We start from the raw sequence: 13,117 nt of genomic DNA, 5'->3' as shown, positions 1-13,117 counted from the left end.
TGAAGAGATGTGCTTTACTGAAATATGCAACTGCAAACAAGGATTAAATTCTGCCTAACCCTCAAGTGTCCCTCTTGCCCTGTAAGAACACTGGTTCTCACAACTCTTATTATCTGTTATCCTTTCAATCCGTTATTTCAGCTTGCCTCCAGATTACTACCTTCCACCCCAGACTGAATTTTCCAGAATACTACAGTATGCAGGTGAAAAATTAACAGATATACATAAAATCTCTTTGCCGACACAGGTGGGGAGGAGGGGTACAGAGCTAAGCCCCTGCAGCCAAATCCTCTTTGTGCTTCATCTGTAGTATGTACTGACACTACATTAGCCAATTCAGATAAATCAAACAATACCTAAGACTTGATACTTACACCATCAAATTCTATTAGAAATTCTGTTTTTAGACGCCTACTAGCATCATGTTCACCTTCTCGTCTTTCACACAAAAGGCTATCAACTTCATCTAGAAAACAAAAAAAGCCATCTTAATTAAACATACAACATCAAAACGTCTTTAGATTTGCCCAGGTTCTTTTGCTAATATAGGGCTCCAGTAAGAGAGATCAGATCTTTATTCCTTAGGAGACAGACAGATCTTAGTAAAATTCAAAAGCTGGTATAACATGTTGTCCTTTGAATAGGTAACACCGAGCACAGATGAGAGGGGAAAAAAAACCTGCTCACAATAAACTGCAACTCAGGACAAGCAAAATCCATTTTCATATTTGAAGTATAATACATAAAAGGGACAGCATTTGTATTTTTGAGGGCATTTCTTCCCACTATTAACACCAATTAAGTAACTTGACAGTAACCTATCATGTTTTATATGGAACTACTGATTAGGCAGCTGGTCATATGTGAGACACACTCCACTGCAGAACTACACGAAGAAGTTTACACAATTATTCTAATTTAATAAACTTTTTAAGAAAATACACAGAAGTCAACAATATTTAAGGTCTTACCAATAAATATTATAGAGGGTTGAAGTTCTCTGGCTACTGCAAATAGAGCACGCACCAGTTTCTCCCCTTCACCCACCTAAAACAACAATAAACTGTTTTTGCAGGGGGTTTAGAAAGTGTTTATTACAAGACAACTAAAATAAGGACTTACAGGAAATCTTGCTGATAACCAACCACAGTCAGTCCATTCATACATGCTAAATTATCGGTAGTTCAGTATTACATATGACAGTATTGTTTATGTCTTACAAGAAACATTACAACTTCACTTGTGATCACAAATGAGTTGTGAAGAGATTTTGGTGCCTAAATTATCAGAGTGAAAGGGAGCTGGCACCCACTTCATTTACTTTTTAAAGAAGAAAAAACCCACAACCACTCATTTATAGGGCAGCCAGGGTCATCCTGAACTGCAAAAGCATTTGACATTGAGTTATCACAAGCACAAACCAAACTGGTTTTACTTCACAAGTCACTTTAAAGCTTTACTTTCACTATAGGCTAACAGTTCACCAAGGACTCATTAGAAGTCTCTGACCTTCTTAAGCCTTAATTACAGCATGTCTGTTACATGCTGTAATTGATCTAATAATTCCAGATCAATAAAATTTACAGCTGCTACTTACGTATTTTGAAGTTAGGCTTGCTGCACTTATATTAAAGAAAGTAGCATTTGATTCTGCAGCAACTGCTTTGGCCTAGGAGACAGGGAGAAATTAAAAAAGGTACTTTTAAAAACATCATACTGAAGATACCTCTCTGCTTCTGTAGCTAGCACTCATGTCCTGACTGATGATTTTGAAAACCTCTTTTCCTTCAAAGGAAACACCTTGTAGATACTACAGAAAACTTCCATACAGGCCACTTACAAATAAGAACAGATAAGCACTCAAACCACTAGAGAAATTTCCAGACTCTCTTAGACTTCTCTAATCACATCGTCTCCATAGCCAACTACAACTTGCTTCCTGAAGAATAACAAGTCTCCAGCTCCTTTCAATGTATCCTGAATAGACATGAGAGGCAGTTTTAATGAATTTACGGTGGTAATTTATGGCAGCAGTTGGATCAAATCTCATTAAAAATTACAGTGGTTATTTTTTTCTTACTCTATCCACACAAAAACTGCTTTCAGAGGAAAGCTAGGAAAAAATTAGATCAGCCATAATGCTCACACTCAGTACCCTCAACAGTTTCATCATATTCACAAAATTATGACTCCCTGGTTATACAGCTTAATTTCAGTGATTAGCAATTATGTCCCAGTACATAAAACACAACTGCTAAGCCCAAGCGAGTTGCTCAACATTCACACCCCTGCGCTTCAGAGCTGATCCAGCTTCAGTATTAGCAAAGGGAGCGTGCAGCTGCACCACACCATGTGATGCAGGATGATGTGCCCAGCTCAGCAGCATCAGGACACGCGATGCTCCCTGGCTGATGCACAGCCATTTCACTCCAGTTCCCCCTTTCTTCAGCACATCAGGCTGAGGAAACAAGCAGCAGCCAGACAGTTCCACAGCACTTATGCTCTTTGTGCAGCGGTGTGGAAGTGAGAAAACCCACTTTCTTGCTACTGTGCTCCCTCCTCTCCATTTCCAAAATGCACTTCTAGTTCGTTTAGTGGAGAGCAGACCATTTGTGATTAATCACTACTGTACACAAACAATTAACTGTGTTACTTTTACTATCTCTGAAAATGAAGCTTGGACTTGCTGGTTTAAGATATTACTTGTGATACTGAAAACAGTTAAATAGAGAACAGTTTAGCAATTTCCCCGACATAAAATCCACAGTCAAGAACAATTTTGCATTTTTGTATTAAATTGACACATATCCAGGAAAAATACACAGTTTATTACTACAACACCCAAACTGAAAGCCACCCCTCATGGTTACATTATAAGCCCACCGACTCATGCATTAAGTAGTTTTCTCACCAACATTGTCTTCCCATTTCCTGGTGGGCCAAACAGCAATAAACCACGTGCAGGGGCTCTCAGTCCTGTAAATAACTGAAAAGTACATCATCGTAAGTTACCTCCAAACACTTAGAGAAAGTGTTGATTTACATTTGTAAGGAAATGGTCTAAGACTGAGGTATGGCTCACTGGCTATCAGTGGTACGAACAGCAGCAGTGCTACAACAGTAGAGGGTCTTAGAGAACTACATTCTATTACTAACTTGACTCGATGCACATCACTATTGTTTCCCACATAACAGTTAAATTACATTATGATAATTCTGTGCATAGACACCATGTGAAAGCAGCATAAAAGGCTTTAATACTTCCCTCAAGACAGACCAGCCCGACAAGTTTAGAGCATCAATTTGATTTAAAAAGGGGGGAATGCAGGTATGTAAAGAGTTAAAGCAATGTTCTTACTAACTCCATATGGAAGAACTCCATCTTTTTCTTTCTCTTATTAAATGAAACTTGAGAAAACAAGCTTTGACTGGAACTATTTAAAAATATTACTTAACAACCGCCTACTCTCTCTAAATACTGCACTGGATTCATCCTTCCTACTCTATAAAGTTGCACCCATCACGTGTAGCATCACAGCAAGCGAATCTACAAATTCCCACAGAGTATATGTATTTTAATTACTCCTGTAGCCTGTCTTCCCCAGCACTTTGTCTTAACCCCTTTTCTCTAGAGTTCTGGAGTTCCTTCTTTGGTCTCACACTCTCCTCTTCATTCCAGCTGCCGATAATTCCAACAATCAACCAAAAAGAACAGTAGGGCATCTCATATATATACACACACCATGTTTAACCACCACTGTCAGCAGGCACTCCTTTCCACAATATCCCTGACAACACATGGCCCTGTTACCAGTGTAGTGTTTCTGAGATGACCAACCAACATGCAAGTTGTATATAATTTCATCATTCACAGCATTTTGCTTGTGCTTGACTTTGATCACTAGAAATAGTTATCCAGACTGATTGTGTTCACCAATATATACCATCTATGTTCAAATATATTTCAGCGTTTTAACCTGGATAACTACATTCCTCAAGCATTTCTGATTTCTGTGCTGCACACCACCACATGCATCTCCTGCCTGACCCCTTTTGTTTGGAATCATTCTTTGGGAGTTCCATCATTTTCAGATACTCCAGACCAAATCTACAACTCTCCCTCACCTTAATCATCACCTATACAGTTCAGCTGCAACTGCCATTTATCACTGAGACACACTAAGCTTTTAATGTTTTTGTTAATAGACTAATCATACTAAACATGCTCTGAATTAATTGCTACCATTTCATTAGCATCTTGCTGCTGAAACAGTTGCAGCCACTGTTTTCTGTTTATTCACCTCAACTCTTGCTCTCCTACAAAAATACCATTAATTGGCTTGTTTAAATGTGAATTTGAGTTCAAAACTCATTAAGGTTAAAACTGAATTAGTATTTAATTTACTAAGTATTCCCCTATAGTTGCCACATCTACCATGTTCATTTACAAGGAATAAAACCAACCTCTTTTCTTCCAAAGAACATTTAAAAATTCACAGAATTCTCTGTCCTTATTGTATCTCAGCCTACACCAAGGTCAGGCCCATTGCTAGCTACAGTAATATGAAGATGACCTTATTGAAAACATCAACTGCTACTGGAAGAGAGTCATAACTATTCCAAGCCTCACATCTCAAAGTACCTCCCACCCAGCTCATTGTATTAGTGTTACTGAACAACAAACTTGATATACTAAAGCACTGTAATAACAGACTGTACAATGACATTTTCCTTCTGCATATGTCAAAGCTTTGTTTTCCTCAGGCCTGGTATTCCTGTGATGCTATGCCAGGTTTAGGGTTTCTTCCCCATGACACTTCAAAAACAGAAACTGTATTAAAGAGGAAGACCACAAAGCAACTCCAGTCACCCATCAATGTGACAAGAGAGATCCACAAACAAAGAACAAACAACAATTTTCTTTGAATCATGAGCACTGCAGTAAATCATTGCATGCAGTATCTGCAAGAGCGCAGCAACTTTCCTTTTCTTTCTTAAGTAGCTCAGAAAACTCCAGTAGCCCATAGACCAGACCTGGATGTAAAGCCTAAGTGACTTATGTCCACATAGCCAAGTGAAGAGGAAATCTGCCCTCAGATGTTATACACCTCAATGTACTTGCTTGTTCACTCCACTTTTTGCATCTTCTCCTGCTGTGACTAGACTATTAGGAACACCTAACCAACATCCACACAGAGAACATGACCACAATATCAACTTAACACTTTTCAAATCAGATAGTGGCATGACTTAATTTACCTGTACAACCTCATCCGTTGCACTCTTCCAGTTCTGGGCTTTGTCTTTTACATGTCCATATAGGGCTGGACACACAGCTATAGCTACCTGGAACAGTCAGCCTCACAAGTTTTCAGGAATTTTTTGTTTTGGTGTTTTAGAGGTTTGTGGTTTGCTGGTTTGTTTTGGGCTTGTGTTTGGTTTTGTTTGGAGTTTTTGGGTTTGGGTTTTTTTGTTTGTTTTGGGTTTGTTTTTTTTTAAAGCTCTTGACTCAGTCACTTTCTCCACCATTGACTAACCAGAAGATCAGGAAATTCATGGTAGTATTTTAACATATACATTCTTAATTCTTGTTTGCCACGACAGCCATCACCACACAGCTATCAACAGCAATCATAACCAGTAAAGACAGGATTCAAGAATCACCATTTCATGTACGAAGCACAATACATTTCTTTGATTCTGTCACAGGCTGATAATGACACTCAGTTACTTACCTCAGGTCTAAGAGAAGGAAGGATAACGATCTCTTGCAAAGCTTGTTTAGCCAGTTCCTGCCCTGCAATATCATCAAATTTGACAGCTGGCCCACTAACAAAGAAATGGAATACTAATTAGTCTAACAATGAGATAGTCTTTTTCAGCTGCAGCTGACTAATTTAATGCATTTGACTATTTATACAGAACCCTTTTGAGGAAATCTACAACTTACATTGCTAAGCTCTTAAAAAGATAAGCATTTAAATTTTCGTCCTTTTGCCAAAGTAATAACACAAAAATCCTACCCAAAACGATCCCCCCCCAAATCCACAACAAACAAGAAGTACTAATTTAATTCCACATGGATCAAGATTGTACTGAATGAAACCCTACTTTTCTTCAGACTTACCTATCAACAATTTCATTCAGGATAAGATTAGCAAGATTACTGTCCACATTTCTAAATATCTTCAAGTCTTTCTTTTTTCGAGGAGCAGTGGTAGGAGTAGAAGGCTTATTTGTTCTACTGTTTTTAGGGGCAACCTGGAGAGGGGGCGGAAAACACCGAACAAAAAAAAAAAAAAGAACAAAACACAAAACCCAAACAAACAGCTTGATATTTTTAAAGCATACTGTTAACAAAATTACTTCATTTCATTTGCTCCAGTAAAACCTAATAGGTTAACCAGTACTAGATATTGATGCCCTATTTTGCCACAAATCGTACTATCATATTCGGCCACAGGTAGAACATCTTAGGCTCCAGTGGTGAGGGGCTTTTTGTTTTGGTGGTTTTGTTGTTGTTTGTTTGGTTTGGTTGCTTGTAAGATAATTCATATTTAACGACACTATCTTCCCCCAGCATACTCAAGAAATAGAGCATCACAGTTTCAGATTCTCAATACCTATAAGCAAGAATTTCTACTGCTGTCCTACTTTGATAACCAGCCACTTAAAAGCCTTCATATTATAGCAGCAGTAATGTTTAACCACATTTATGTTCTGTCCATTCCAATTTTTTATCACTTCCACTTTACTGTGGAGTAGCAGGGGGGAAATAAGGAGGGAAGAGAAAGAGATAGGTCAAAAGAAATGCAGTGGTTTTCTGTCTTATTACTATAGTTTTGTATTTCAGTCACAATCTAACCATAACTTGCTTTTTAATGTGGTTGCAATACAACCCGTGCACGTATGCTTTGGAAGAGAAGGAACATGAGGAGAAAATCTGTAGTTCTGTTTCTCCATCTTACATGTACTCAGACTAATATTTATTTTTCTCCTAGATAAGCTTTCCTCAGTTTTCCATGCAAGTCTCAAAACAAGTATTATTTATTACTGCAATTACACTTGAAACTCATTTGCCCATGCAGCCACACAAAGCCCTCCCGATTTCTAAAATCCACTCTGCAGCCCAGCTCAAGAGGCTTTTAGATTTTTTTCTAAAAACTTTCTGCTACTACAATACTGCAATAAAGGCAGTAAATCTAAAGTTTATTCTGGAATTTACATTGAGTTTCCAAGTGTATACTGCTACATTTATCCTCACCATACCTTGTGAGCTGAAGCTGAAGGATTAGGTGCTGGTCTAGAGACAGAAGATGATGATATGCCACTGTAGCTAGGTGTTCTATGGTGACCTGCAAGGCCTGTGGATCCAGTTTTTGCAACAGTTTTTGAACGAGGAAGGGAATTACTTGTGTGTGTTAAGGGATCCTTCTTTTTTGGAACCGCTCCACTTTCTATAAAGAAAACCAATGCCATGAGAACATTTTCAGCAGTCATGCTTTTACCATCAATTCTAACTTGAAGATAATGTTGTTGACATGTATTAATAGTAAAATAACGCAAGTTTTTAAAGAGGTTTCGTACTTTTAAGGGGATATTAACTGCAGTTTTCTCCTAAATTAAGTTTTTAATTTTTAGGAGCTCTCAAAACCAACACTAGTTAACCATCTTAGACAAGCTAGAGATAGGCAAGTCCTGTAACAAATGGAACACCATCTACTCCTTAAGACAGAACACAAACCAGAAAATTTTCCTTCCGAAGGACTCCTAAAACCAAACATTACAATGATCACCAAATTCGAAGCCATTATATGCAGAGCATTCATTCCTTAGTGATGTTAGCAGGCTAGTTACTTTGGATGCCAGCTAACACTACCTAACACCTTCCACATAGAAGCTTCACCAAGGCACTCTGAATTGGGAAAACTTAAAATAGTTACACCTGCAAGCAACTGCCAGATTTTTCTTAGAACTTTGTTTCACTTCAGGAATCTCAAGTGATAAGTAAGTAAATTCTGAAGTAAGCTCCAAAATGGCTTATCTTCCTACATTTAAAATAAAGTCTTAAAATATTGTATTGTAGCACTGAATTCAACCATCAACACACATTCCATTCACACTCTAATTCACTTCGATGACAGAGCAGGAAGGTCTCAAATTAGGTGACAAATAAAACTTCATATTTGCCACAGGTGATTAAAGTATAAAAGACCATTTTGGTCCAGAGTAAGTGAAATAGCACTTGATTTCTATGCTCTCTGTATGGGATACACAATAAAGTTCCTTGGCACAGAAATGGCAAGTGCAAAACATCAACTATGAGGGAAGAACATGCTACACTGAGCAGGCAAGCTGGTCAAGCTGGTTAATGATTAGAGCATAGCATCAGACGGGGGTTTTTTGTGGTGGGAACACAATACTGGAAGCTGTCTAGTACACTACTGTTATCCGCAATGGAAACTATAAATACTGCCTTATCCTTTTAAAAGGATTAAGAAGCCTTTTGATTAGGTGAGAGAAATATGGCATAAAAGGTAAGGAAGCTCAAGATGGATTTCGGCTACAAGTTTCTTCGCTAAGATTTTACAAATCTGCTACTCTGGTGTGACTTTTTAGTCTCAAGCAATGGGCCAAAGAACCCTGATTTTTAAGGAAGTTAATGTCTATGAAAAATTTTTAACTTATAATATTGCAGTTCAGTGAAAAATACTTGAAGTAGAAAGCCTCAATTTTAAATTATGTGTTTGAAACATTCAAATAAGAATTCTTCAGTGAAACAGTATCATGGGAGGATCAATTAAGTGCTACCATGTTCTCAGCCTCTTGCATACTACCAAGAGCAAATCTTTATACAGCCTACAGTTATCTATGTGTTGAACTACTTGGCTAACAAGCTTCTAAAGTCTTTCTTGAGTCACACATCTACCCCTTTTAAGAGTTACAGAAGGTCTGCAGGTGTCATCATAAACAATGCAGATGTATCAATATGCAAAAAAAAAAAAAAAGGGAACATGAAGAACATAATTAACTACATTCACCTGTAAGATATTTCTTGAAAAACAAAACTAAAACGGGCTACCGACTAAATCACTCACAGATCCAGAGCAGGTTAAATTTAGTCATTCCTGCACAGGAATTTCTAAGTCAAAAACTCTTCAAAATTAGGCATACATATTTCAAGTTCAAAAAGCAGTCTATGAATCTATTAAAGTTCCAGTTACTCAGCACTTCGATGGTCCAATTTAATCAAAAGGTGGCACTCTGGTTTGTTCATCGTTTTCTTGTTTTTATTTTCCTTCAGTCTCATTTGCACACCTGGCTTAAAGTCAAGACAGGAAGGCATCAAAAAGCTAAAGTAGCATTTCTCCATCTCCTTCACCCTAACACGTTGCTCAAGTATCACACTTTCCCAGAACTATCCCCATCCACTGAGAACCACACACACACAGCAATTCTGAGTATCATAAAACTGCACAGGTAAGGAGTATTTCAAGAAGACAGAGCCTTGGACCACGTGGTTTAGGGCAAGGTGTCCCTGCCCATGGCAGGGAGGTTGGAACTAGATGATCTTAAGGTCCTTTCCAACCCTTACGATTCTGTGATTCTATGATTCTAAGAAGCTGGCAATAAGGGGCCAGGGAGGAGGGGAGAAGGTTTAAATACAAATTACAATTTACTCTAACTGTATCTCCAGGAATCAAGACCATTACTAAGTTTACATATGTTCTATGGTCAGTCCCACTGGGTAGCACAGAAAGAAGCACTGATGAACTACTCTTGAACATAGTTGTTCTGTGTCAACTCCAGAGGGAAACTCATTTTATATACAGATTTTCATTGAAGTGGCAAATAAAAATGCAACCAAACTTTTCCAAATTACAGTTTATCTAAAGTTTACCTATTTCTAAAGCGTTGTGTTTAAGTGCACATGCATGTCACTTTTCAGACTTACAGCCCCTACTGTTTCATAAGATATATATTTTGCTGTAACAAATGCAGAACCCCCCAAACACATTTCTTAACCATTTGTATTTGTCATCTGCTGAAAGACAGAAAATATGCCCTAAGTGACCTTAAAACCTTTGTGATATCTCCAGCAGACTTTTGCCAAATGTTTCACCATTCTGTATAAAACAGTAAGGAAGTGTCTGAAATATGTTCAGATCACAAAAACTACGGTGTTTTCTTCAAGTGTATTCAAAACACTGAATGATTCAATTGTCTACTTTACATATACTTATAGAATAACAATACGGGCTTGATCATTTTGATTCTACTCTCCGATTCTTGACTGGACAGAATAATGTACATTAAAGCTCCAAGCTGAAACCACTGGATTATACAGACATAATAACTATCTGGTCCTGAAAGCATCCTGGCAGTTTTTAATTTCAATAAGCAGTGGCAAGTCCAGTCCTGCAGAACTGTTTCCAGCCTTCAGTTGTGACACCTTAAAAACCACCAGGGAACATTTCTCAGAAATTCCTTATGTATGCCTATTGAGAACTGATGGAAAGTGACTAAGACAAGTTATTCCATGTGGTTTGTGGGCCCCAAGTTGTGAAAAAACAATTCACTGGTGTAGAATTATCTCTAACTTTATGTACATAGTTTTATTGAAAAAAAAATTAAAAAAAAAAAAAGCTATAAATTTTTCTGCAAATACCGAAGAGCAAAATACATGCAACAATTGCAAGACTGACTGATAGTTATTCAGGATCAACATTCACAGTAGCCCCCAAAATAGCAATTCCTTCAAAGATTATATTCAGATTTTTCAGATAGGTAGATTCAAATAATAAAATCTACCTAACACAAAGCTTCAGTAAATAACAACGACATGTCTCACGTTTCAAATGGCAGCATAGCTATGTAGATCAGGGAGTTCTATGTAGTAGCTATGTAGTTCAGAAAGATCTCCTTTCTGAACTGACAGACATGTCAAAGACCTACTGTTGCCAAATTATGGTGCTAAAACCCATCCTACTGCTACTTGTTCTTCTACTTGGGAAGCTCCTTAAAAAACTTTAGTATTAACAGAATTTCTGTGACTTGAAAAATATTGCCAATATATGCCTACTATTAAAGATGCCAGCAAGTGAAAACGGAGATAAAATATTGCCTATTTTCACAGTGCTAATGCTGTGACAAGAAAGAAATCTAATGCTTTCTCTGATCATCTGCCATGCTGAAATTTGCACATTAAATGTAAAATGGTACACTGGAATTACTTTATTACTATCAGTATTGTATGCTCAGTAAGTAAGTTCATAAAACTCAAACACTGCCTTGGCAAGACTGACGTAATCTTCTTCCCAAGATATTTTAAAAACAAAACCCAACAACCCACAATGCAAACGAAAACATGCATGTCTGGAAAAAAAACCAAACAGCTAAATTGTTTTACATCTAATTTCAGACTGCTATGAGAACAAGAGTGATGGATATTAAACAATAAATATGTATTTAAAAATAAAGTTTTGGGTCAAGGGTACTTGCTGCTACTCGTAAGAAAAGTTACTACTGCACAGCCTTCCGCAACTGAAGGGCAGGTGATATTGCTGTAATGATGTTTTATAAAACCTCATTACAAATCTATCAGATAAATTCTTACGAAAAATAACTAGCTAGTCAGGTAAGTTAACTATGAATGAGGAAGACAGGGATAGGTAGTCATTTGTGCTAGAATCAAGTAAATTGGCCTGAAAAGCTGACAAACAGTAGCTTGAGAGAAGGAAAAAAATCTCAAATCAGTAACACTTTGTAACAACAACAACAAAAAAAAGCAGTATATCTGTGAGAATAGAATATCCTACAGAATTAAGAAGCAAACACATCTGTAAAGGTTTTGGCCTTTAAAGGCATATGAAAAAGCAAAGCACTTTCTGACCAAAGAACATGCAAAAAAGTGCTTTCTTGATGTTAAAACTGCACCACGTTTCATACTTCATAACATCCTAGACTTTAAAAATGCCCAACCTAACAGAAAATTAAGCTTATGCCACAGCCCTGTGGCTCAGTACCTCTGCAGTATACCTCTACTTTCCCAGTGACAGCAGTCCTCTTATCTCAAATAGCCCCTCCCAGTAGCAGCAGTTGTCTTATCTCAAATGGCCTGCAAGCTGATTTTGTAGTTTTCTAGGAATCTGCGATCTACTTTGTATTTTTAAATGACTGCAGCTCTCCATGTGAAAATACCACCTTTATTACAACATGTATAAAGAAATAGTAGGATTGGCAGATTGAAGCAAAACTGATGCAGTATTTCTAAGAAGAAGGTGTAGCAGGAACATGTTCTTACAAACAAGACTCCCTCCACTTACACGCCTCCACAAAAAAAGAGCCAGAGAGCCCGAGCATGGGAGTGTGGGCACCAGCTAGTTAGGAAATTCAGATGACTGTTAACAGGCTGACTTTCCTGGTACTATCAGGGATCCTACAGCCGCAGAAGTTCAGTACTTTGGTTAAACCTCTGACTTCCGCAAGTTATGAATCTCAAGCTTAACTTTGGCAATGTAAATGCAAACAGAAATGGAACAAGTCTCCTGAAGTCTCATTCAAAGTAATTGGTGGACACCTGGTACTTAACTCTTATGACCTGCTCTTTAGTCCTTCCATCTCTCCTCAGATCCCCCTAAGTCTGGCAAATTAAAGTTCCCCTGTCAACCTGCACTCCTTTTCAGAAACTCGGAAGACTCTCAGAAAAAAAAGCATCCCCATAAGACCATGGCCCTTCACTGCTGTTTCGCTACCCTTTCCTCTGCAGTCTGGCAGTAGTGGCTCAGTGGTTCATCTTCTATAAATCACCAGAAGTATGACCCCAAATGGGTAAATGACTAATACTACTTTCCATGTTTACCAACAGTGACCACCTCCTGCTACAGGAACTTTTGTAAAAAACAACTGCCACAGAACTGGCAAAAATGTTTCTGCATTTCCAGTAGATGCCAATGGATAATCTATGCTTTGTTATTAACAGATTTAAGTAAATTAAAGTTAAGAGTGAAAATTCAGTCCAACCTTCTGTAGCATCCAGTTCTGAAATATGTGGAGAAAAAGGTACAAAAAATATAAAGGAAAGAGTTTAAAGAAAAACCTGATCATATTTAATCAA

General features: G+C 37.7%; 1 protein-coding gene across 6 annotated transcripts in view; it reads right to left on the bottom strand.

Moving 5' to 3' along the window:
* The window catches only part of SPAST (spastin), a 39,093-nt gene that overhangs the window by 13,528 nt on the left and 12,448 nt on the right, over positions 1-13,117 (bottom strand). For all 6 annotated transcript variants that reach the window (XM_030499389.1, XM_030499387.1, XM_030499390.1 and 3 more), the window contains 7 exons: positions 7,270-7,457; positions 6,128-6,261; positions 5,736-5,829; positions 2,912-2,986; positions 1,598-1,669; positions 972-1,047; positions 375-466 (listed from right to left, as the gene is read on the bottom strand). In XM_030499389.1, coding sequence (XP_030355249.1) covers positions 375-466; positions 972-1,047; positions 1,598-1,669; positions 2,912-2,986; positions 5,736-5,829; positions 6,128-6,261; positions 7,270-7,457 — 731 coding nt within the window. The remainder of the gene's footprint in view (positions 1-374; positions 467-971; positions 1,048-1,597; positions 1,670-2,911; positions 2,987-5,735; positions 5,830-6,127; positions 6,262-7,269; positions 7,458-13,117) is intronic.

Source organism: Strigops habroptila, chromosome 10 (genome assembly GCF_004027225.2).
Source record: "Strigops habroptila isolate Jane chromosome 10, bStrHab1.2.pri, whole genome shotgun sequence".
NCBI classification, from domain to species: Eukaryota; Metazoa; Chordata; class Aves; order Psittaciformes; family Psittacidae; genus Strigops; species Strigops habroptila.
This window is presented reverse-complemented; position numbering and strand designations above follow the sequence as displayed.